The 26,086-nt window shown below is 39.0% G+C and overlaps 1 protein-coding gene across 6 annotated transcripts in view; it reads left to right on the top strand.

Moving 5' to 3' along the window:
* The window catches only part of MYO1B (myosin IB), a 113,747-nt gene that overhangs the window by 35,130 nt on the left and 52,531 nt on the right, over nucleotides 1–26,086 (top strand). For all 6 annotated transcript variants that reach the window (XM_027883757.1, XM_027883759.1, XM_027883760.1 and 3 more), the window contains 4 exons: nucleotides 13,779–13,873; nucleotides 16,983–17,087; nucleotides 19,975–20,021; nucleotides 22,758–22,821. In XM_027883757.1, the coding sequence (XP_027739558.1) occupies nucleotides 13,779–13,873; nucleotides 16,983–17,087; nucleotides 19,975–20,021; nucleotides 22,758–22,821 (311 nt within the window). The remainder of the gene's footprint in view (nucleotides 1–13,778; nucleotides 13,874–16,982; nucleotides 17,088–19,974; nucleotides 20,022–22,757; nucleotides 22,822–26,086) is intronic.

The following is a 26,086-nucleotide window of genomic DNA, read 5'->3' on the forward strand; positions in this document are numbered from 1 at the left end:
TCTTTATTTGTTGAGGAAGGGGGTCGTGGGGTGAGAGCCTGTGATATGGTTAAGTGTCCTTCATTGCCCCAGTATGTTTATTTTAACATTTCCATTTCAGTTTGTACTTTCCTAATTTTCATTTGCCTGTTGTGTGTTTTTGTTGTTTTGGTTTGGTTTTGTTTTTTTTTAATCACTCCCTCCATGGTATTGTTCACCTTGCAGTATCTGCTTTTTAGAGACATTTTGTTCTTATTCCTAATAATTCCTGACTTCTCCAGAGACTCAGTCTTTGGACTTGATCATGTGGCTCAGCAGAGTGCTGCTTTCAGAAGAGATATATAGGTGAGGGAAAATGATCGATTCAGAGGTTAGCTGGCAAAATTAACCACTGGGCAGGGAGGGAACATCTGTGACTGATAGAAATCATAAATAGCAATTAGGGAGGACTGCTAGTACTTAATTGTTAAACCCATGCTAGGAATTAGTTGAAAGAGAAGGGGGGTGGAAAAAAACCCCTACAGAGAACACTGAAGTCTTATTTTGGCAGGAGTCAGGATTACTGCTCTCATAACCTCTCTAGCAAGGTATGTGGTGTATGCATGAATGTAAGTCCCTCAAGCACAGAGATGCAAAGAGGATGAAGCATCACACTTGCTTCAAGAGTCGAAAGACTTCGTGCCTGAGAAGAGCCTCTTGTCTTGCAGTCTCCTCTCACACCACCCATGGGATTCATAGTTTCCTGTATTTTACACTTGGTAGGAGACCTCAGAAGTCCTTTTGAGAAAACAAGAGTTTTGAGGAGGGCAGTTATGATGTGGCTGTATTGAAATGGCCGTCTCATTCTCTGAGGAGCATTTTGGAAGTGATATGCTGACTTGAATGCTTAGGATATAAAGCAAGATTTCTCTTGCATGTAACAATAAATTTAGATTTTTCCTGAAATTTGGGCAGGGCTGTTTTAGTGGGTTTGGATGGCTCATAATGCAGCCATCTCACCCCATTGCTCCAGAGGTGGATGCAGTCTTATTGACAAGAACAGTAGTTGCTTGTTTGCTGCTGGTATTAGATTGCATGAAAATGTGTAATAATGCAGAATAATACAGGAAATGATTTTTAGCAGGATGTGTGGCTGTAAGGAGGCTCCAAAAATGCACCCAACATCCAAGAAGTGTAGACAGCCTGAAAAAGCAGTGTACAGATGAATGTTGTACTTTATTTGAATTTTTAGAATGATCTGGAGTGACATTTAGACTGGATTCCAAAGTTTGGTGGAATGAGCCTTTCCATCAGTCCTCTAAGCAGCCCTGTCTAAATTAAGGAATGAAAAGGCCCTTTAAATCCATTTTGTATGGCACTGGTGCTGTCATTCTTCTGTGAGTGTCTGGGACATGGGACGTCCAAGATGAGAATGTACAATGCTGTGTTGTAGCTGCAGAGCTGTCTCACAGGTAGGGTGGAGCTGCCAGAGCTGCTTACACACAGGCTGTGTGGAATCAGGGTGGATTTCTGTGCTCTTGTGGCATTCAAACACTTCCTAGGCTAGGAAGGGAGTATATATAGAGACAACAGGAGATATAAAAAGCATCAAGACAAAACCGTCTCCCAAAATACCCCAGGGATTGGAGATTACTGGCTGCTTCTGGTCTTGATCTTCTGCGTCTGTCCATCTTCTAGAAGCTACAGAAGCAAATTCTACCATGACAAAATTATTCAAAGGCATCAGATCCACTGGCTCACAAACCATTGGAGTGTCCACAGCTGTGCCAGTTGGCAGTGCTGTCAGCCACAGCTCCTGAGGTCTCCCTGCCAGATATCCCTCCTCTCTGGGCAGGACCCACCTGGCTCCAGTAGAGCCTGCTCATCCATCAGTGTCTCCTTTGGAGAGCTGTGTGTGGTCCTAGCCAACACTCATGTGTCCAGTGGGCTTCTTGAGGAAGCGAAATGTAAGACTTTGGGTACCTTTAGAGTGTAGTGAGTTTGTAAGGAAAACACTTAACTCAAGATCTGTTCCAGATGCTTCTGTAACTCTATAATGGTTGTTATGGTGTACAAAGGAAAATAATCTTGAAGCACCCTTCATGAATTAACTGCTGGCTTAGAGCCTCAACAAAATAACTTCATTTTCAGAACTGTTTTCAAATATTTACTCATACCTCTGTACACAGCATACTTCACATTTGACTTCAGTCATGCTGGGGATCGAGAGCCAAATGTTTAGTTATCTATGATGATCTCTCTCTTTCTCTTCTTTTTTTGCATGTGAGTGTATTTGTCATAGTCTGTGTTTATTTGTAAGCACAAAAAAGTTAGGGGGTTGGCTAGATTATTAGACCAAAGATAATTAGGAAAAAAAGCCAAAAAAAAAAGCCTTAATATATGTTGGTGATGTGTGTAAAGGCTTCAGTAGTCTAAACTAACAGTAACTTTTTTGCCAGATCCTATTTCTCTCATTTTCCTGGAACTGGATTGTTCTGTCTAGCATTTATATTATGCCATTGATATTTTTAGGATATAAAATGCTGAGGGTTTTTTAAAATTAATTCACATTGTCACGTAAAGTAAAATGTTCCAATAGCTTCATTTTTCTTTTCATTAGAATTTCGGGGCTTTTTGCGCACTGAAAAGAATGGGTTGTACTTACAAAGGAGACACTGCTATGTTTCACTTTTTAAATGCCTCTGAAAACTGAGGGCAGGTAGAGGCCCTGTCAAAAATGAGACAAATCCCATTTTATGCATTGCGTGTCCATGGACCAGAATTTTCATTATGCCCTTCCTGCACTGGCACCATGGTACTCTCTTAAGATCTGGGATTTCAAACTGCAATTAAGAACAGCTGTTGTCCTTTCCATGGAAGTGTCTCATTGTGTTTAATGGTTGTCTTTTTTTTTTTTTTTTTTCTTTTTTTTAGAAACAATTTAGAGCACACCAGGAAATGCCCATCTGCTCTGCGAGGAGCCTTTGTTGTGATTTTGATACAGCATAAAAAAGGCTAATGCATAAAGCCTTAAAGAAACTTTTGTAAAATTTCAGATATTGTACCACCTTTGGCATCAGATCTTTTTCCATTCAATCTCTTTTTATGGGCAGCATTATGCAAAAGGCCGCTTTTTTCAGCTCTGGATACATCATAGTTAATGTAGTTTGGGTTATTAAAGATAAACTTTTTCATGTTAGGAATCAGGAAATACACAGTCTTAATATTTACTGTCTAGCACACTGAATAATCTTTTACTTATGTTTTGAACAGATAAGAGAGCTGGGATTGGGGTTTACAAACAAAGGTCTGAACTACAAAGACAGTTTAATTGTGGTCATTTCAGTAAATTAGTTCAAATCTGCATTTTTTTTTCTATACACAGTTTCTGTTTTACATAATAAAGACATGATTTTTAGTTGCTTAACCTTGTGGAGTTCAAACTGCAACTAATCATAATTACTCCAAGATGACTTACAGTGAGAACGTGTCCATAGGATGAAAAAAACCGTGTTGACATCCTCCTTGAGCAACAGCATTCCCAACAAGGATGTAGGTGCAATACATTGACCCTGGAAATAGTCCACGTGGGCTGAACCGAAGCCTCGTGTTTGAGCAGTCTGAAGAAGGCTTTCATTTCCTGCTTTGACCATTCATAGAAAGATAATTTTGGACATATATCCACAAGTCTCATTCACAAACTTGAGCAAATGCCATTTAATACACTGAGTACACACATTAGCTCAGTGCGAGCTAACAAGCTCTCAGAAGCTCAGATAAGCTTTAGTGCCTACTTTGCCTGGGGGTTCATGACAGGTATTTTGTTTGGAAAAGAGAGCTGGGAGGCAGCAATTAAATTGCGTAAGCCTTCTTAGCTTCTTAACAAACTGCTTGGTTTGTTAAGAGAACTTGAGAGTTACTTGCAAAATTTAAAAAGATTCAGTAACTCCTTCTGAGTAGAGTAGCAGCATAACTATGTAATTACATAGTGTTGACATTGCCTTTCAGATATTTTCCAGATAACTGAATTACTTTTATTTGCAGTTCTGTCACTGTTGTCTCCGATAAACTTGTGGGCCACTGCATTCTAGCTTTTGTTACAGAGCCTAGATTTCAAATCTGATGATTAGCAACTTACTTTAGCTTACAAATGGCTGTGAGGATGTGAGAATACTCCTATTTCCCCTCCACTCTGCTCTGATGAGCCCCACCTGCAGTGCTTCGTCCAGCTCTGGAGTCCTCAGCTGGAGGCAGCTGACAGGAAGGACACTGACCTGTTGGAAGGAGTCCACACGATTAGAGGGATGGAGCATTTCTCCTGTGAGAAAAGGCTAAGAGAACTGGGATTGCTTGATCTGGAAGGCTTTGGGGTGACCTAATTGCTGCCTTCCAGTTCCTGAAGGGAACCCACAAGAAACATGGAGAGAGACTGTTGACAAGAGTGTGTAGCGACAGGACGAGAGAGAATGGGGGAATGGCTTCAAACTGAGAGAGAGTAGGCTTAGATTAGATAATAAAAAAAAAAAATTTCTCTTCTGTGAGGGTGGTGAGGCACTGTAACAGGTTGCCCAGAGAAGCTGTGGATGCCCCATCCCTGGAAGTGTTCAAGGCCAGGTTGGATGGGGTGTGGAGCAACCTATTCTTGTAGAAGCTGTCCCTGTTCATGGCAGAAGGATTGAACCTAAATTATCCTTAAAGTCCCTTCCAACCCAAGCCATCCTGTCATTCTATTTCTCTGATACTGTGATACGAATTTGATGGAGTGCTTTTTTTTTTTCCCCCACTGGCATACTGTTGCCTTCCACTGCAGTGCATTGCACCTAACGTATGGCTGACATCTCTTCACCTGTCTCATCACTCCAAGATGTACCTTTTTGTGTGAGATGTTGTAGCTCTTGGGTGTCTTGCTGCATTCTGGAGTTTAGTTGTGCAAGGTTGTGCTGTTGTCCTGTAAGGTGAGACCTCTTAAAGCATGTCCCTTTCTATGAAGTGAGTATGTGAAACTGCACAACCTACTTCACTATTTTTCTCCCCCCTGACTACTAGGACATGTTTCTTTACTTTAGAATAAAGGAATAAATTCAGTTTTCACTCCCGGTCAGCAAAGTAGAACAAGCTTATTTGGAAAGCACCGATACATCTGCAGCAAAATTATTTGCACTGAGAGAAGTCCCTGCATGAGCATGTGGTAGCAATAAACACATACTGTGGAAGTCAAAACTTGACTTGCCATATCTCTGCTGTTACTGCACTGTGAGGAAATTACTTATTCCTACCTTCTGACTTCAGGGTGGTGCTTCTTAGGGCTGCAAAAAAGCGCAAGATTTTCCATTTGCTAAGCAGGAGTATGTTTTCTGAGGCAGAGACATAAAACACTATATGCTAAGCATTTTTCCATGTGAAATCATAAGAGCAGCACTCTCCCCTTCCCTGCCCCAGGAAAACCCCATAACCAGTACAGCCCTACTGCGGTTTGATTTGTGAGACCAGGAAGTCACTGGCATTTTTAAACGGAGCAAATCAGTGCTGTGCCACTGACTGGGACAAGCACTAACTGTAAGCCCCCAAAATACATCCTATTTAAATAATAAATTAAAAAAGGAAAGGAGAAAAGTCACTAACAGTATATTCCCATCTGTACAGGAAGAACCAAGTTATACTGATCATTGCACCTCTAATGGGGTTTGAGTCTTGTCTTCTAAGTATCTCAACCTGTACCCTGGGCCTGTTTTTTCTGAAATAGCTATGGATAATTTAAAGGATGCATGTTTAACCATAGTCTGTGTTTTAAAAATGAGGAATAATTGTTTTGCAGTGTTTGATTGAGGTGGAAAACATATTACTTGTAGCCACCTAAGTAAAGATGAATTACAGTGTCATTAGGGGAGTCCTCTTACAGCATGCTATTCTCATGGTGCAGCAGCATACTCAAAGCATTTCTTGTTCTGTGGAAAAAAATTTCTTTCATGTAAAATTTGGTTAAAGCTGACATGAACTAAACGTGTGTTTGACCAGTGAACTTCCCTGTGTTTCAGACACACCCTGTATTAGGTGCAGAAACTAATTAAATTTTCTGTAAAAATGTTGAGAGTCTGGATATTGCAGTGCAGAAAGGGAATGGCTGTTTTCTCCTGCTCGCCGCTTTCCTCACTGTCCCACTAGCCCTTCATTTCCACATAAATGCAAGAGCTCAGAGGTGCAACTCCAATCTACTACTGCGTAGATGGAAGAGTAAACTGGGATTTTAAATAATTCTGTGCCCTCTAGTTAAACTCTGACAGAAGCCAAGCATGGCAAATCAGTTTGCACCTCTCTTCCCTTACTGTTCAGCTGTCTGACCTTGCTACTCCATCTGAACTGGGGAAGTGGAATAAATCCTAATTTTTACAAACCCAGCCTCAGGGACTGCAAAGCTTCAGAAAGTCCATGGAGAAACACAGATAGCTTGCTATCAGCACTTCTGGTGAGCCGTGAAACTGCTTTCCCTGCTGGTGGTCACAGGTTCATGTAGTGCAGTTGGGTTGGCAGTGCAGGGAAAAACCTTGGGCTTCTGATGTGGAATATGACTATGAATATGGCTTCAGCATAGAGTTTGGCAGTGAAAACACTGAGCGTAAGGGATTGGCTGGTTTAGGCAGTCATTAAATCAAGCATGCAGTTGCTGATTTATCTTAGCAAATAAACAGCTAATTAAATACAGTTGTTGATAAAAGAATAGAAAAACACTTCCTGTACTTCCCTTCAAGGGGACAGTAAAATTATTGGGTTTGTAAACAGGAATGCCTTTTCCCCCAAGAAACTTGAAATCCTCGCAGTGCACATGACAGCAGACTGATTTGGTCTAGGTCTGTAAGAGGCCCATCTGTGTCCTCCTGTGTGACAGTGTAGGAGCTGATTGGCTGCTTTGGATAATGCAGCCCAGTATTTGGGGTGAGGGATTGTTTTGGCTACAAACTCACTGGTAAATGCTGTGGAACTGGGAGTTACCAGCTGATGCTAGTATGGGTAGGGAGGTGATGGTTATGTGCCAGCCAGGTGGCTGACATAATTTCAAGGAAAATGAGACTAGTCAAGGGGGCATCCAAGCCAAGCTGCTCTTCTGAAAAGCAAGGTGGTATTTGCTTCCCAGCCTTGATTTATGTGTATCTTCACTTTAGCTGACAAGAACTTGCTCCAAATAGGAGTTTGCTGTTTTAATTCCCTTCTTTAGGCAATCTAAGTCACGCGTTACACCTGTTGTTTGTGTGCAGCTGCAGGTGTTTGTGATGTGTACAACTGCATTGGTCCATGTTAGTTTGGTTTGGTTTGGTATGCCCTGGAGTACCGAAATCAGTCTGGTGTTCTGTGGCTAACATGTCACCAGGACAGGGGATGGACTTGTTGGCTGCATCACCAGGTTTTCTAAAACTTAGATGGATTGTAGTCTGGGTTGTAAGGTGGTGTGATCATCCTCAGCTACAGAGATCCTGTTTTGCACCAGTTGAAGGAAAATAAGGCAACAGCTGCGTCACAGCCTCCTGGTAAAAGGCACTTCTTGTTTTCCATCACACTAATGTGCAGCTCTAACAAGATTCCTTAGATGTTGTTGAAATAGGCAGAAAATCAATGGCTGCATTTTTGGCTCTTGTGTACAGTGCTGGGGAAAGATCACTGTTGGTTTAAAAAAAAATAGTAATTTTTTTTTTTTTTTTTTTTTTTACTTACAGTAAAAGGAAGTGATCAAAACTGATAAAGCCTCCCCTGAAATGGAAATAGGTGCTGTCCTGTGAGAGGGAAAAGAACCAGGCTGTGATGAGCTGCAGGGTTGTGTGGCCACAATAGTTGGGGAGGAATCATTGGCTGAACCTCTCTGTAGGGAGGTTTTTGAGTTGCAGTCCATTGAACATGTCTGAAATTTGCCTCAGCCTGAGAAAGATGAGATTTTCAGCAAAACCATTTTTTTTCCCCTTTGTCCAGACCTCAGACTATTGGCCTGAAACAAGTCTTCTAAACCTGCCATGCATGTATGGGCATTGGAGGGTATATTATATTCCCAACCTACCAGAACAGAAAATAAATCTCTCTGGCTTAATATTAGCATGTGTCCTGAAATGTTTTACTCTTGAAAATCAAGAGTGGCTTTGTCCCTTCCCCCCTCCCTTTTTCTCTGTCCCTTCCCTTCCCTAAATTACGGCTGCTTCTTACAAATCAAATAGGCTGATTTACACAGCTTTGGGCTTTATTCTGCATCTCATAACGTCACAGTTGCTCATGTGAATAACAAAGCAGGGAAGCTCACGCAGGAGGTACCCTTCTGCTGTGTGTATTAGCCTCATAATATTGTTGATCAAACAGGTTTCTGTGCTCACCAGGAAAATAAAAGTGGAGAATATGAATAGGAGAAAAGGCTTTCCATCTGTCTTAGCACACCTCTTTATCCTCGTGTTTAAATTTGGAGGTGTTTTTTTTTTTTTTTTTTCCTGATTGGCGTTATTGAAAGAGCAGCTGCTTGTCTGTGAAGGTCTATCCTTGCTGATGCTCCACCAATTCAGCTGTTACTTTATTCACTCCAGTGGCAGGCTAATCAACCTTTTCTTTTCAACTGTGTCGAAGTGCTGAACATGAGACAGTTTGTAATTATGGAAAATGGGAATACACTTTTTATCCTTAGGGCAATTAGATTAAATGATTCTGCACTATGAGCTAATACGGTAAATAATATCTTACGGTTGTTTTTCCTGAATGGTGAATTTTCCACTGAGCTTCAATGTGCAGGGGAACATATATAGCAAACAGAGATGATTTACAGTGTAAAGCCTCAAAGTACCTTATAAAATTTCCTTCTACTCTTTCCAGCTCAGGTTTGTTTTTATACTCAAACAAACTCTGATTCTGATGTTTTCCCACTGCATATTATGAGAGAAGGAAATAATTAGTTTGCTGTTACCCTGTTACTGAGCCCTTCTGTGCATTCAGAAAGAGAAGGAAATTAAATGATGCTGTTAATTAAACTTCAAATAATTAAATTATATTTTATGCAACATATTAAAAGCGTATGTACTATTTACATTTTACTGCTGTTCCTTTTAGTCTAGCATGGTATATAGTCTTTGATAAGCACTGACTTTTAGTATCCTGCCAGTGTGTTTAGACACAGTTGAGCAGAAATGAACTCTGGTACCAGAGCTCTGCTTCATGGGGAATTGGAATGGACAAGAAGAGAGGTTTTCCTGATTTCCTTTGAATGCAGCAAATGAGGTGTCAGTTGCCAGCCAAGATTAAGCAATAGATGTTCTAAACTGGGGACCAAAAATCTCTGAATCAAAGCAACAGCTGGTGAAGATGGGATGAAGTGAATTGACTCTATTAGTGCAGGAGAAGAGCAATTGGAGGGAATTTAAAATAGTGCTAACTAATTACTGCTAATTGAAAATGCTAAGGAAAATGAAAGAAAGACTGCAAGTGATAGTGGAAAGAAGAACCAAAGGCTGGCAAATACCGATTCTTGTGATTTTTGGCTTAAAGGAAAAAGATGGTGGAAAAGCTGCTCCCGTGAGCTGAATTTCTGACAGTAAGAGCAAGGGTTTTATACCCCTGGTGTAATTGTGGGTGTAATCTGGAGGGTTCAAATGCAGCCCTAGCAATAGGTGCTTGTTTCAGGGTGAGTGCATGGGAACCTTGCTCCTGCCTCTTCCTGACCCTGGGGTTATGTTTTAGCATAGAGATGCTGCTGAGATGCTGAAAATTGCCAGAGCCCTTTGGAAATCCCCTTTGGAGGCCTATGCTGTTTCCCTTTGTTAGAATTTTTGGGTTAGGACTTAGTGACAGATCTGGCCATCTGGAGCTTGTGGCTGAAAAAGCCTTGCTATAAAAAAGCAGAGCCTTCTTACTGAGCTAGGTGTGGGTGTTGTTTCAATTTCAAATTGCTTCTATACTTAAGTCTTAGCTAAAAGAGAACTCCAGTAAATATTTCAGTGTTTGTTGTGGTAGGAGAATGTCATCTTCTTTTATGAAAACCTAGAAATCAAAGGAGAGGTTATTATAAGGTATGGTAACTGTCGCTGCTGACACACTCACCAGCTAATTTGAAACACATGGCTTATAACTGCTTTTTAAACTACAAACTATTCTAAAATTTTTCTTAGGCTCTGTAATTGTGAGGTGGCTCAGAGAGTGGTATGTGGTTTAAATCTATAGTTGCAAACGTTGACTTTACAGAGCCATGTCTCTTAATGTTGCTAAAAAGAAAAGAATAGGAATCCTTGTGGTCTACAGATCACTAAAACGTGTTAAACTAAAATAACGTTAAATGAAATTATTTTTTAACAAATAGGAAACAGCATGAAACTATATTTTTTGGATCAGGTGGAGTTTGAACTAAAAGACTCAAAGTTTTTGTTTGGGTTTTCTTTTGTTATAAATATAGAAGGCAATAATAGATAGGAAGGACTGTGAGGCATAATGGTGTGCCGTGGAAGTCAACATGATATTTTAATAGGTCTGTCTTTTTCTTTTAGATAAAGATCTTTGTTCAGACTCTGGCATAAATGTGCTTATGCTGTTTCTTCAATGCCAGAAAGACAAGGAAATCTTAGTTGTTAAAATAGATTCTTGGTTATTCCTCCTCCAGTTGAATTGTTGGAACAGTTGCTGAAACATCAGCGTTAGATTTTAGAACACTTCTACCAGGAAACTTTTGATAAGTACATACGTAAAACTAATTTTGAAATGAGTGGGCTTATGTTTTCTTTTGTCTGTATTAGATAATATTTGATAGGCTGGTGGAGTATTAGGCTTTGGTGGCTTTTGGAAGTTGTATGCCAAGCATCTCTGACTAGATTGGATTAAACCAGAACTGGATGAAATCCCCCTCTCTTCTCCAACTTCAGAGGCCTCATTGCAGTATTAGACTCTCAGTTTCTCTGCGGAAGAAGAGCATCATTTGGGGTTTTTAACTGTGCAGTGCAGGCAGAGTTAATAAATACATCAACCAATAAAATATATTTTGACAGGGGCTGTTGAGAAACTTAAATTCAGTGTAGAAAAGATGAATGGGTACTAAGCTGACTTAACTCGTAACTCAATATATCAACAGAGAGAATACTTTCTCTGTGCTTGATGTCGACTTCATTTTCTGGTGTGAAACTACTGCCAAGAAGGTTGTTTCAACAGTGAAAACCTAGTTGATGGCTGAGATTGTTTGAGGGGCAGCAGGCACAGAATGAGCCATCCAGTCTCTTAAGTTTGAAAAGCATCTTAGAGTCTTATCTCCTTGCTGAAAGTCAGTTTCCTCAGTCAAACCTGTGGAAATCACAGCATTGGTGTTGAAGTTGTCTCACATGGCCCATGAATGCTCAGTGCAGTTTATTCCTTTCATCTTCACCCTGTTGCTTTTTATTTTTTTCCTTGCAGAAAGGAAAGTAATGTGTGCTGGAATAAGCTTTTCTGAGTGCTGCGCCTTGTACTCTTCAGTTTACAAGTATATCTGCAGCAGTGTTCAACAAATATTACTAATTTCCTAAACATGTCCTGTAAGGGAGTCTGGTAAAGTGTTATTGCTACTGTAGTTTGGATTCCGGACAGTGAAATGGATGCCAGAAATTGTGTCATGGTCTCACAGCAGCAGCAGCAGAATATTATTTTTTTAGCTCGTTCTCCAGCGTGTTGGCCACTTCGCAATCCGACTTTGTTGTAATGCTAAAAACATTACAGCCTGCTACTTTCTCGTAAACAGATTTTCACCTCCAGTTGAACTACTGGGTTTAAAGGCTTCAATCACCATAGCAGTATTAAGGTTTGGGAGATCAGTCTTTCTCCTGGGTTCAGAGGTATATGTATAGAAGGAGTTAATGACCTTTGATCGTGGGTGTTAAGTGGATGGCCCAACCATCTGTGCAGAGAGAAGAATTGTGATTTAGTGCCTTGGACAAAGTAAGCTGGCGAGAAAAGCAGTGAGAGGGATGGAGCCTTGGGTGGGTCATGTAAGTGGGTAGGCAGATGTGGTGTAGGAGAGGAGAAAGAAGAGGGACACAAAGAGGGGGGGAATCAATGACATTGAGCATCCTTAGTAAGTACTAGAGAGGGAGGGGAAGATCTTATTGTTTAGTAGCAAAAGCTGTAAGGTATTTTATTTACCCATTTTCCAAACTTTTCAGAATACTCCTCGCTTTGTGGGCTGGTCTCTTTCTTGCCAGGTGGTTGAGCTGGTAACATGATGAGACCATAAAAACAAACATGCAAACAAAACCAAAACCCAGCTAGGCAAATATGTATTGAGTCTAATACTGATGAGGGATGAGGAAATAGAAATGGTGTTGCACGTGTGTGTCATGATGAACTGGGGACAGCATGACATGCTCTTCATAAACATTTTGGGGAGAGAGACCTGGAACTAAGAAACAGTGGTAGCAATAAGTATTAGTATATGTAGGTTTAATATTTAAAGCTTTCAAACTGCAGCAGTAGGAGCCTCTAGAAAAGGCTCTCACTGCTTGCATTGTGTTGTTCGTGCTTCCCCTAACTGGTGTCCTGACAAAGAGCTTGCTTTTCTATAAAGGGGCTGTGGTTGCCTGTGAAAACACTGTATGACTACGGTTTTGAAAACAAATACTTGATCTGTTTGCAGTTATCAGCTGAATGCAAAGCTCCTGAACTGTTGTAGAATAAAGAATCAAGTTTCTAAAAAGTGTGTTGAACCTGCAACAATTATGCATTTTATGTTGACCTAAGAGTTAATTTCTGTTTTTCATACATGGCTTGTCTGCTGTAAATAATAAACAATATCCACTTCTAAGTACATACAAACACTAAATATTTTACTAGATGAGGTAATCTAACAAAGCTCTTGTTCTGTTGAATTGATGTTTATTTCAAGTTAAAATACACCATGTTTAACTATCAGATTTTTTCTTCAATTGTGTAAGGGCCATGTGCCTTTCTATTTGGATTTTGCTTTTATGTCCTTCTTTCCAAGGTGTTCTTATTCTTAGTTTCTAGAGTCCTTTATTCCATTAATTGAAAAACGCATTTGAAAGAAAACCTTTACTCTTTCTCTGTCTCAAAATTAGTGCTAAATAAAACTAAATATAAGGAGGCATCTGCATGTCTGCAAGATATATGTTGCTGCATGGCAGCAGAGCACATCTGGATTTAAATTGCAGCCCAGGAATTTCAGGGTCATGATGTTCTGAGCTCCAGGAAAAGACATTTTTGGTACAGGAAAGATGTTGGTTCTTATTATATGCTTTAGGTTCACTACATGACATCATGCTTACGGAGTTAAGAACACAGTTATTGGGGAATAATTCTACATATTCATGCAAAAGTCCAGCTATACCCGAAGGCTTAAAAACCTTCATAAGGCTGTGAGATTTCTTCATACCAAGTTGAAATTGCAGCTTATGGTATTGTTAGTACTCAGAGTTCTCCTTTTTCTTAGATGTCTTCACATAGAACACGTCGTGCTTATGCACTGACATTTTTTCAACGAAGAATAGGACATTTTGTTTAATGAAGAAAGCTTGCTACGTTTCCCTAAAATTCTGTTATTTTGTTTTGACTTTACTGTCTTAAGGAAAACTTAGAGATTATGCTTGCATGTTCCTGGAGAAAGTCTGAGTAAGCCTCTGAGAAAAAGTACCCATTTTGCTTCTGTGGAGCTTTATATTCTGAAAAGTGAATGCCTCACCACTTATGGAACATCAGCACTTGTAGGGGTTTGGTTTGTTGGGGTTTTTTTCCCCCGCCTGGATGTGTGAAGGACAGATTGTAATTAGTGTTGGTATTTGCGTTTTGGGGTTTTTTTTCTTCCATTTCTCAATTGACTCTTTCTTTCCTTGCAGCTTTGCTCTGTCTGACGAGGCTTACCGATCTCTAAGGGACCAGGACAAAGACCAGTGCATCCTTATCACCGGAGAGAGTGGAGCTGGAAAAACAGGTAAGGGGCAGTTTGGATCCTATTGAAAAACATTCAGAGTTATTCAGGGTCTTACAAAGTGATACCAGAATTTGTAAGAGTTGAGAGATATCAGTATCTTTTTGTGTCTGACCAGCGCAGAAAATGAGTCGCTGTAGGTGTGAACTCACGTAAACCAGTGTTTTTTCACATTGTCACCATGATGAAGTCCTACCCCGTGTTAATACAGTGTCTCATCAGTATTCAGAGTCATACCAAAATAATGCTGGTTTTTGATAGAGTATTGTAAGGGCCACAAAACTTTTAGGCTCTGCTGGTGGGAAACATGAAGGTGTGGAAAACGGAATGCTCTTGGTTTTCTATACTTGATGCTTCTACTTGCCTCTTAATAAAAAGATGCATTCAAACTGGATTATGCTCTTTATCTAAGGAAAAGAAATAATAGTAGCTGATTACTTTGGAAACTTTATCAGCCTTTTGCACACTACGCTCAGCTGCAGTTCTAAGATAGGCTTACGTTCCAGAACACTCTGTTTCTTAGGCAAGGCTGAAATTTCCTTGAAAATGACTGCTAGTTTTTAAACTGGAATGTTGGAAATCAAGTGAGGATTGCATAACTGCAGTACATTTTAGGTAGACCTTAAAAAAGAAAGAAACCAGTTATTTTCTAAAATAGCAGTTTAAAACAGAGGTGACTTGCAAAAGAGGCAGTGGGTAGGAAGGCATACATCTGTTTCCAAGTAATTTGAGAGATTTTGCCTTTGAATCTGAGAATATGTGGAGCTTTGTGTGCTTATTCTGAGCGAGATTTAAAGTGGGTAACAAGAAGTTGCTTTCCAAACCATTTGTGAAAATATAAAGTGTAGGCTTCATCTTTGGTTTTCTTTGATCAGTGGCATCCAGTTGAGAGATCCCTGAAGTTTTGTAATATAATCCTTGTTTACAGTTCAATATCATCTAAAACACATGAGTTCAGTAAAAGTGTGTATTAAAATAATCAAGTTTTTATTAATGTGATTCTGATATTCTGTCTAGAAGTTCAGACTTCAGAAAGGAGTTCTATATTGGTATTTTTTAATGTCTTGATTTCCTCAGGAACTGTGAATTATCAAGCACCTCATACAACTGAGGTACACATTTTATTCATTTATTCATTTGAAAGGTAGATCAGTGGTTGAGTTATTGAACTTCTATATGTTGATGGTAGATTTTGTTTTGTGTAGAGATTTTGACTGTTCTGTGATTTTCATAGCTGTATGGGACATAATATGAATTGTTCCTCCTTTATAAAGGTAAGTAGAAAATAACATAGGGTTTGAAATTCAAGCCAGTAATCAAGTTGGAATCTGTGGTATTCTCTGACGTTTGGTGTAACTAATGTTGCTGAAATGAGGCCATTAGCTGAGAGGTCAGGTTTTCATTTTAAAAAAAAAAAAAAAAAAGGAGGGCGGAGAGGGATGCAGAGCAAGTTCCTGGAGCTGAGGAAAGAACTTCTTAGTACAGATACTATGAAACTCTGTTTTAAATTTTTGGTAGCCAGAACATTTGGCATTTTTGCATTGGAAGAACTGAAACTCAACTATCATCAGTTGGATCTTTTTATTTACCTCTGACTGTTTTTTTGTTTCACTGCTTGTTTATATTGTTAAATGATAGTAACATTGGGCAAGAAAAGATGATACATCGCCAAAACAAGTGGTCTGTTTTAACATTTTGAGATTTTAAGGTGATGATTCCCTTCCTGATGTCCTTCTTGGACCAAACAAAGTTCCTATTAAAAGAAAGGGCCTTTATTTTCTTTCACTGATGTTCAAAGCCTGTCTTACAGTCATTGTGTGTATACTATAATAATAGCCTATTTGCTGCTTCAGTGCATGCCTCTCACAGTGACTGAGTAGCTCTACTTAAAGATGTCGACTGTTTTAGGAAATATTTCAAATTAAATAATTTGATAATTTCAAGCTCTGAAGAGAATAGATTCTTAAATATGAGAGCTTTGTTTGAGGTGCAGTTAAAGGAGATGGGAGGCCTTCTGAACACACCTATAATTCTTGCTCCTCATTTGCTTCCTGTTTGCAGGTTTGCTCAGTTTTCTCTGCAATATTGGATAGTAATATAATACTAGCAAATAAATCTGATTAAATAGGAAAAAATCAAAATCCAAGGGGTAACTTCTCATCTACCAATTCTTTCCTGAAATGAGACCCTTAAATCTGTAACAGATCTCTGAAGATCTGTTACAAATATAATGAAATGATTTTTTTTATGACCACAGTCATGAGTTGACAGGGTTTCCAACTGTTAGTAATTACATTGTATATCAGCCGATATTGCCTCAAATTTCACTCTCTTCCTTAATATTAACCATCACAGGCTCTCTTTATAGACAGAATCCTTTTTCAGGTCTTTGTCCTGACCAGGAAAAAAAGATTGGATGGATTATTTAATATTTGTTTCTGTCTGTATATGAGTGATGGACATCCATATGAACTCAGCTTTGAGAGTCCAAAAATTGTTCCAGACTTTGTTAAAAGCTTGTACCTTCAAAGTAATTTCATTGTTTAAATGAATGCTTCACTTCTATTGGTTATAATTTAAAACAGAGTGCAGCACATTATGTGATGTTGCTGTTACTCAGTTGTTTGCAGTGTACTTTAGAGTTGTAATACAACCTGTATGGGTGTTGTATGTTTATACTTGTTGTGTATCTGCTGATATAAACTGATTGAATTTTGTGTCTTGAAACTGCTTGAGCCTGTTTTTTTTTCAGGCTAGGTTAAAACATTTCCAACATGTCGGCAAAGGAATAATGTTCTTTCTTTAAAGAATGCCTCTTACTGAGTCTAAATGAAAAAGTAGCAGGTAATGTGCCAGTGGTGGCTTCTTTAGTTTGGGCAGGCTCTAGATATTTAAATCAGGAGGATTGCTGATGTAAAGGCATGGGTCTCATGGCAGGATATGCACCTCCTGCTTTTCCAGATGGTAAAACAGCGTAGAAGAAAAGTGAAATTAAATGTATTTACAGTTCCTGTCTGATGTTGAGAAAATGTGATGGAGATTTAGCCTGCAAATAGTTTTATGGCCTTTTTGCCAATACTTATCGCTGTTTTATTTGGCTTTCTCCCCACAGAGGCGAGCAAACTTGTCATGTCCTATGTAGCTGCTGTGTGTGGAAAAGGGGCAGAGGTTAATCAAGTAAAAGAACAACTTCTGCAGTCAAATCCAGTTCTTGAAGGTAAGAATCCCTTAGAGTGTGTACAAGTGTATTACCTCCATGTGTATCAGTGTTCCTGCTGGTTTGGAAAACTGTGCCTGTTGTTGTTTCATTGTTATCTGGTGTCCAAAACCATAGGAGATGCTCTCTGTGAATACAGTTGCAGATTTTATTAAGTTACATGTAGGTTTTCTTGAGAAGAAAATGGTTTCCCTCATGAAGGGAGAGATTAGGAAGTTAGGTCATACTTCCCAGATTCCTCCTGCTGCTCTCTGAGGGCTTACCCTTTCTTAACCCTGCCTTGATGATGCTTGGCTGTATCAAAAGACTTGACTTCAGTCCCTCTGATTCATTTCCTTCCAAATCATATTATTGTAGTCTCTAGTAAACAAACAAGCTCTGTAAGACATTATTTTTCTTTTGGGGGAAAAAAAAAGGGTGAAGAAATGGTTCTTAGAAAAAACTAAGCCAATCCATATGCATGCCTGTTGTTCCCTGAGACTTATTGTTCCCTGGGTCTAGTGACTCTGTTGGCCTGTCGTCCTGACAACTGCCTTTCCTGCTCACCCATGAAAGACTTTTTTTTTTTTTTTTTAATTAGTAATTTTAATTTAAAGATGTTGGCTGCCAGAAACAGGATCTTCATTTTTTCCTGGAGATAGTGTATATATAATCCCATTGTCTAATAATTGCCTTCAGAAGTTCCTTGGTTAGCGTTGACTTATTTAGGTCTATTGTGTCGATTCCTGGCTCAGTCGTTCCCGAAATTCTCAAAGCTATTGCAGTGCTGAGCCTCAGGACTGCTCTGCAATAATTTTGCGTTATGACCAGATGATATGTGGTGTTTCTAAGACTGTTGAGTGTCCATGTTATATTTATTGCCTAGCTATCCAGACTGCCATATGATGATTTGGAGTCTACAGGGGACAAGCACTCTGCCAGTGAGAACAGGGGGAAAAAGTGAAAAAAAGAAGGAAGGTGAATGCAAAAGTGGACAGAGAGCAGTGAGGAAATGGATGGTTATAACGTGGTCTTTGACTGTACACAAACCAAAATTGTAAGCGAAGACTTGCAAAGAAAGGATGAAATGTTAACATTCAAGAATAATAGAAGTGCTGGACAAGCCTTTCTCTGATGATCAGCTACGTTCCACTTAAAGCTGAATGGGGGGATTGCAACCTTCCATTGTTCTGGATTCACAGAGAAGAGCTGTGTTGCTTTTATCACTGTTCTGGAAGCAGATTTCAGATATAGGCAGAAATAGCATGGGAGGTACGAAGCCTTTTCTTGCCAAAGCTAGATTGTTCCCCAGGGACTGCCAAATGTATTTGATTTCTTGTTGGTTTATGAATCTTTGTTTTAATGCAAGAGGAACAGACTAAGCTTACAAAAGATTGCCTTATTGTTTTAAAGGATTATTTGTTCCACTTGACGTGCTAGTAACTGCCTGTTTAGTCTTTTGGAAGGTAGGACACCGGATTATTCCACAAGGAATAAAAACTGAGCAAGCTGGGCTGCCTATATATGTTTTAGACAGAAATTAAGCACTTGTGGTCAGATTTATTTTTCTTTGGTTATGTAGTTCTGTTTCAGTCAAGCTGCAGTGCAAGAAAATGACATAAATGTTACGTATGCATAATTTGTCTTTTGGGATTATTTTTTCTTCATCTACAGTTGCTACTGTAAATTAACTTTAAGAAACAATGAACTTAAGGGAAAATCAAGAAATGCGTCTCCTTCTTCATAATGGAACGTTTGTGCTTGACTCCATGCAGTTATAAATGACTCTACTGTTCAGCACTGTGTTTTAGAAAATGCAGCTCAGAGATTTGGTTGTTGAAAAGATGATTTATTGCAGGGCATAAAGATTTTAAAAACAATTCTTTCACTTATCCTGGCCTTCAGGAGGAACAAACTTTTCATTTCAGCCCTAGCTCTTTGGTCAAGAATGAGTCTACTCATGCAAGTTTGTAGAAGCCTAAAGGCATGTATTTATTTCTGCCCAAAAAATATTGACTTGACTTGATCTTTGAAAATATATATGCTATGTAAATAAATATTGGGATAAATAAAGTCTCTCCTGTTGGAATATGAGTGTTATACTTGATGTAGGGGATACTCCTGTTTGACTCAATGTGCTCAGACAATGTGTGATGTTCAGAGCTTGAATCGTCCTCCAGTCTGAGTTCTTGTCCTGCCCATGTTCTAAGCTGGTGACTGCCCATCTGAATGTAGAATTGCCCATCATAAAACTTGACCTAAAGAAATTGAAACCAAACTATTCAGAAAGCTGGTTTAGGCCAAGCTGAAGACAAACTTTCATTGTAAATCTTACTTATTTCAGCTGATTAATATTCAACTTACGGTAGGATAAATGTGTTGAAGTAGCATAAATGAATCAGTTTCCAAGCATTGAGTAAACTGTCCCATGCAAAAAGGTTTTAAGAGTAATTTTGTAATTTTCCCAGTTCATGACCATCTTTTAACATATTCTGTTGTGGGAACTAAGTTTTGTTTCTTTCTCTGAATTGAAAAGAAAGAAGTATTTCCTATGTTTAAAATTATTTGGGTAATAAAATTTTTAATAATATGATTCAAACACCAAGGATATACCCTTCATCTGAGTGCAGTTTTGTTTGGAAACCATTTCCCCTTGTGTATTTTTCTTTCACTTTTTTAAACAAAGGAAGTGTTGAGACAAAACTTCTTTGGACTTCCATAGGTGTTTTCTCATTTGTGGTCATGTCTGTCACACTGTCCCCAGTGACTGAAGCCTATACAATGAACAGGGTATTGTTTCTCAGAAGTCTGCAATTCTTTTAAATATATAAGCAGACATAGATATTTTAGTATTTAAATATTTCTTATTGATAGATTTGGTTGTCATATTTGTTTTTCTCTTTCTCAGCTTTTGGAAATGCTAAAACTGTGAGGAATGACAACTCCTCTAGATTTGTAAGTATTTTCTTCAAGGCTGAATTTGAAATTCTTTTATTGGGAGCATGTTATGCTGCTAGCTATTTCTCTTTTGCCTTGTATCAGCCATCAAGGCATCTGTAAGGAGGGAGTGAATAATTTGGAGAGAGAACTTTCTTGTAGTTGTCTGAGGACTGTGGTGTTTGAAGAGGGCAAACACCTTCAGGAACAATCAGAATTTCATTTTGTACGTTTGAGCATGTTCTCTTTCCCCAGTGCGTTTGTAGAGTATTATTATCAGTCAACCCTCTTTTTAAAACATTTCACCTCCTTGTCAGAAATATTGCTGGTTTCTGGTGTGAGCATGTAGATCTATTGAAAATCCAAGTAGATTTCTAAAAAAGAAAGAAAAAAATTAGGATGTGGCAGCCTGTGACCAGATGAAAACGTAATTAAAGCGCTGCTGGATTCTTTAATTTTCTGGCACTGGTGGCTTTAATGTCAGCGACCATGTGTCTAGCAGCTGGTCTGCTTAGCAAGTCAATTAATGGGATCTTGTGTTCCATTCATATGTATATAATTTTTTTGTTAAAATTGCTACTTTAGGTTCTCATTTGCTTTCTGTAATGTTTCCAAATTTGTTTACAACTTTGGTTTTAATATAAACATTTATAACTTTACTTTTTTGCTTAAATTCTTTACAATCAACCAGTTGAATTCAGGCTTTTTCAGCATGAAACTGAATGTGAAATTATTGAGATTGGAGGGGGAAAAAAAAAAAAAAAAAGAGTTGAAGCCTAAAGTTGGGAGATTCAGAAGTGAGAGTGCTTATAGATTCTCCTCCTAAAATCAGGAGGCTGAATGCAACTCTGTCATTTGCTCACTTGTGTCCAGAAGAGTAATATTGTGAGATGTGTAAAGCAGGCAACAGAGGGCGAATCAATACACTGGAAAACTGGTGCATTGTGAGTAAAAGCAAATGAATAAAATTGTGGGATATTGTGAGACTGGAGGGCAGCTTTTTTTTTTTTTTTTTTCCTCCCATATGGGGGACTTCTCTCCATGCTCCATGTCTATGAATGGTCCTTCTGCAGCTGTCATTGCCTCTGCTTGTGAACAGAAAAAAGGGTCTTCATCACAAGGTCAGGGCCAAAATTTGAGGCCAACATGTTTTTTGGTAAAAAGGCTAGAAACAACGCAGTTATCAGAGATGATGTACTACATAAAGGAGGAGGAGTGCCTTTTGCAAACAGAAATCTTTCTAGGACAAAGTGCAACAAGCTACTATTTTGCCTTTCAAGTCCTTGCTTATAAACACAAAGCTAAAAATACTTCTGGAAACACCCAGCTGGCCCAGTCCTTGGGAAATGAAAATTTAATTATCAGATATAAGTTTTTATCTCTGAAATTTGAATCGGCTCAGAATTATCTTCGAACAAGACAGTACAAGTACTGTCCTCTCTAGCCTGCCTCAGCTACCAGTAAGGAGAATAGAATTTAAGTATATTCAAGCCAATCTTGACAAAATACACCGTAAATTAAGATACTTTGAGTCAATGTAAAGTGCCTGTTTTTATGTTCTGTAATTAAAAGGAAACTAGAAAAACAAACAAAACATAATCTCTTTCTAAATGCAGTGAATAAGGAAGTATAAACACAAGGCTTTTCAATATGCAATTTTTGTCATAGAAGCATAGAATGGTTTGGGCTGAAAGTGACCATAAAGATCATCCAATTCCAGCCTCCCTGCTGTGGTCAGAGTCACCTTCCTCTAGACCAAGTTGCTCAAAGCCCCATCCAGCTTGGCCTTGGAACACTTCCAGGGATGGGGCATCCACATCTTCTGTGGGCAGCCTGTTCTAGTGCCTCACCACCCTCCCAGTGAACAGGGTCCTCTGTTAAGTATGTGCCAGAGGGTGGAATTTAGTTGAATTCCTACTAGCAGTTTTTATCGTTCTAAACTTCCTTGCAGGGCAAGCTGCTCTGCTTTTGCCTTTTCTACACAGTATGGGAGAACACCAGTCCATTTTGTCACTGTTAAGGGTAGCTGTTACTGCATTAAACACTTGTCAAATAAATTAAAATGATGCAAAGACCAGAGCAATCTTCTGTGATGTGGAAAAGTCAAACAGAAGTCAAGGAAACACACTGCGCCAGTGCAGCTAAAATTGAAATCACTTTTGCGGTGACAGTCTGTTAATTGTTGCCTCTGGTCTCCTGAGTTACGAGGGAGAGTTCAGCGGGAAAAATCCATCACTTTTACTAGGCAGGCACACACTTAGGGACAGACATCCCATGATTGCCAGCCAGTCCTCCAGGCCAAACTGAGTGGCTGTCCTTCAGCTTGCTGTGATTCATGCTCCAGTAAGATTTCCCATTGAGAAAATAAGTCTGTGTGGGAGATAATTTCTTCCTGCATTCTTCTGTTAATAAGCATGGTAATACCTAAATGGCTGGAGGTATTGTTTGGTGTTCTTGGCATTCTGATGGAAGTTTGTATACTGTGCATTTTCTTCATATAACCTTAGAAACTGAGCGAATCGCTCAGGTTGCTTTGCAAACCTGATTAAAGGTGTCCTCGTGAAAATCTCTGGCTGTGGTAATGTTTTAGAAGATTTGAATAATTTTCTGTTCTTCAAAATTCTAATGGAGTATACAGGAGATGGAAGATCTTTTAACTCTTTTAACCTTTAAAAACAACCAACTAACTAAAAAATGTCTTGAGCACTTTTTCCTAAACAGAACTTACAGTCTTAAAATATGTTGCTTTCACAGGGAAAATACATGGATATTGAGTTTGATTTCAAGGGTGACCCACTGGGAGGAGTTATAAGCAACTGTGAGTATTACTTATGGTATCAGCATATTAATAGCTTAAAATGTTTTCTTTAAAAAGGAATGTGGTTCAATTATTGAAGAGATCAGCTGTGTTTGTGTAGTAGAATCTCTCTCCATTCTGCTTTTTAATTTTGTTGCTGTTTCGGTGCTGAATAATGTGCCTCAGAGTAAGTGAAAATAGACTTAAAAGAAGTCAGCATGAATACTGAGTTTACTATATTGTTTCAAACATACTGAGTGACGTGCATGGGGTTGTCTATTATCTCTGAAGCTGCTTGGGAGATGGATATGGGTATCTGAGCATCTTTTTCTGCATGAATCCCTGGGATCAGTTGTGTTGCTGGGTTTGATGGGTCAGGTATTTTTGGTGGATGATGTCGGAGACATGCTGCTTTGTAATTTGTAAGGGTGATACAAAGTGTGCTGGAGATCGCCAGGGGATGGATATGTTTGTTTGGAGTCAAATTCTTCTGTGCTAATTTGTACACCTCAAAGTGTAGGAAAAGGCTGATCACAAGAGAGGATGGACAGCTCTTGAGTTTAGGGAGGCAAAGGTGGCCTTGGAGGTTGTTCTATGAAACCTGCAGCAACTCAGAAAATTTAACCAGCTCTCTGTTGGGAACCAAGAGGCTGGGAACTGAATGGCAGCCCAGAATGCTTTCACTTGCTTTTGTTTTGAGAGTTTAAATGCAGCTTTTAAAGGAAATTGCTCCTCTGTGCTATATAAAGCTATATTTGTTTGGTTTTCTTATTTTTAAAAGGGAATGGAAGAGGGCAGTGACTGACTATACTAGGTGTCACTGACCTAGCCTCGACCCCTCTTTCCACTCAGCCAAATTCATTGCTTTCTTCTAAAGATGTGACTTTTGACTCCATCGGCATTTTACTGGTTGTGAAATAATGAGACTCCCCCAAGGTGAACTGTACTCTCCATATATAACATAAACATTTTAAAAACACTGAGAAGAATTTTACACATAAATACAGGTTTTGGCTTTTTTTCCAGAAGGCAAACATTTTTTCTTGACCAGGTCACCTTTTGGAACTGTGCCTGAAAGACCATGATTTTTGTAACAGAGTAGATCTTGAAACTCAAAGCAGTCACTATTTAAGTGTTTATGGCTGTCTATTAGCTTTGACATTTGGCAGTCAACAAAATTAGAGGCCAAACACAGTCAGTGTATTCATCAATAATTAGATGTGAACAAAAAGGTTCTAAAGGGCCGTGTTATTTGTTTCTTTTTATTTTGCATTTAAAATAGATACATAGAAATGAACCTTCCTTTGTAAGAGTGGACATTCAAGAGTTTGTCTTTGAAAGTACCGTGCTGTGTCATCTAATTAAAATATTGGGTCATACCAAAAGGAGATCCAAATAGTTGCTCTGTAGTTTATCTGCCCTATAAATCTTTGCATGGTGTAATTATAACATTACATTAATTGTAATTATGTGATGACATATGTAACAAAGGGCAGGCATATTTTTAGATCTTTCTAAAAAGATGCCTATTTTGGGCATTCTTTCTGTCTTGTCACGTTTAACAAATTTGTCGGAGCAAGAACATTAATTTCAATTTAAAAATAAAGACTGGATGTGTAAGCCCTGTTGTGGAAAAGATGTTACTTGCTGAACTATGAAATGCTCCATGCTTGGCAGGGTATGTCACTGGTAACTACTGAGTTCCTGTAGCTGCATGTTAATACATCTCATCTTTGATTTAATGTCTGCAAAATTTGATAGTCCATCCATCTCTCTTTAAAAGAGAATTTAAATTTTCTACCATTTCAAAGCAATTTGGTTGTCCTGCCTTAAATTTTTCCAAGCATCTGCAGCATTGCAGTGCAACACAAATGTTTCTGTTTCTATGAAGCATCACCATTCTGAAGATATTTGGGGGCCTAAATTCTTTTACACTACTTAGAACTTATTCTGGTGTAAGTCAAAATCAGGATTTGTCATCATAATTCATCAAGCATGAAGTCAACTAGTGCCAAAGTTTCCTATCCTTAAAAGGGAAAGTGTAATTATGAAAATTATTCAAAAATTTTCTTTGATTTCTGACCATGTGTTAATATGACGTCGTGAAGATGACATCATAATGTTTTGTTTAAACTTTAATGGTCGTTTCTGATGAGCTTGATTTCCGAACATCAATTAAGTTAATGGGCTTTTTGAGGCACATCCTGTGTCACCAAGCTATAGCTCATACTGTGAGTGACTTGAAGCAGATGTGGTGAACATCTAGCTTAGTGTGGGGGCAAGAATGGTAACGACGAGAAGCTGCCAGATTTATCAGACTGGTAAGGATAAGCTGAAAGGTCTTGTTTAAAATGGTCTATTCTGCCCTACTCTGGAAAGCTGTGAAGCTTTGTGAAAGGCTGGTGAATCTGCCCATGGTGACCCTTCACGTAGTGAGTGATACTACTGTGACCTTGCCTTGGGCCATTCTCCTGATGCCCTTCAGTAAGCTCTTATATCCTAATGAGAGGGGTTAACCTACAGGGTGGAATTATCATCGTTTAATGTGCCATAAATAGAAGGCAAATTAGAGTAAAATTAGAATGGAAATAATAAAATGGAAGGGATTTGTGACATCTATAAAGTCAGAACTGGTATGTGCCCAAACTGAAGATAATTTTATGTTTGAACAGTGTAAAATATGTGCAGCCTCATTTCGTGTACGTTACACTGCTCAGAGCTTCCAACTGCGCTGGTTTCCAAGGAAATTGTCATAATGTTATACCGTGGTGTACAGTCATGAAAAGAAACTGGCAATGGAAAATTGGAGATTAACGTGATTTATGCAAGCCTAAAGTATTTTACTTCATTAGGAATGTTTTTCCCTTAAACTAAAAAATAAAAATTATTTCAGGTAGCACGTGTTGTACTCGTTTGATCCTACATCAGCAGGTGTGGGGTGAGCAGAAGGGTGAAGAGGGCTGAGTGAACAACGTAGTAAAGCCTGAGTTGTTAGACTTCTCTCTTTTCCTTAGTTTTCTGTGAGGGTCCCAGCTTGTTTTCCTAGTGGATGGGAGGCCCTGGAGTCCCTGTAAGGTGAAATCCTGGTGCTAGCTAGCAGTTAGCCCATCGATTCACGGGTGACCTGTTTCACATGTGTGGGGTTAGGGAGTCCAAATTACTGTTGTGGGAGTTGCTAAATGCCAAACCTTTGCTGTGTTGCCACCTGGGACTGTGGACATCCCATCACTATTTAGTAACAAACTCCAGTCCCCACTTAAAGGTATGCTGCTGCTTTAAAAGGCAC

The sequence above is a fragment of the Empidonax traillii genome, unplaced genomic scaffold, assembly GCF_003031625.1.
Source record: "Empidonax traillii isolate 1590-97213 ecotype Southwest subspecies unplaced genomic scaffold, ASM303162v1 scaffold134:size1062425, whole genome shotgun sequence".
In the NCBI taxonomy this organism is placed as follows: Eukaryota; Metazoa; Chordata; class Aves; order Passeriformes; family Tyrannidae; genus Empidonax; species Empidonax traillii.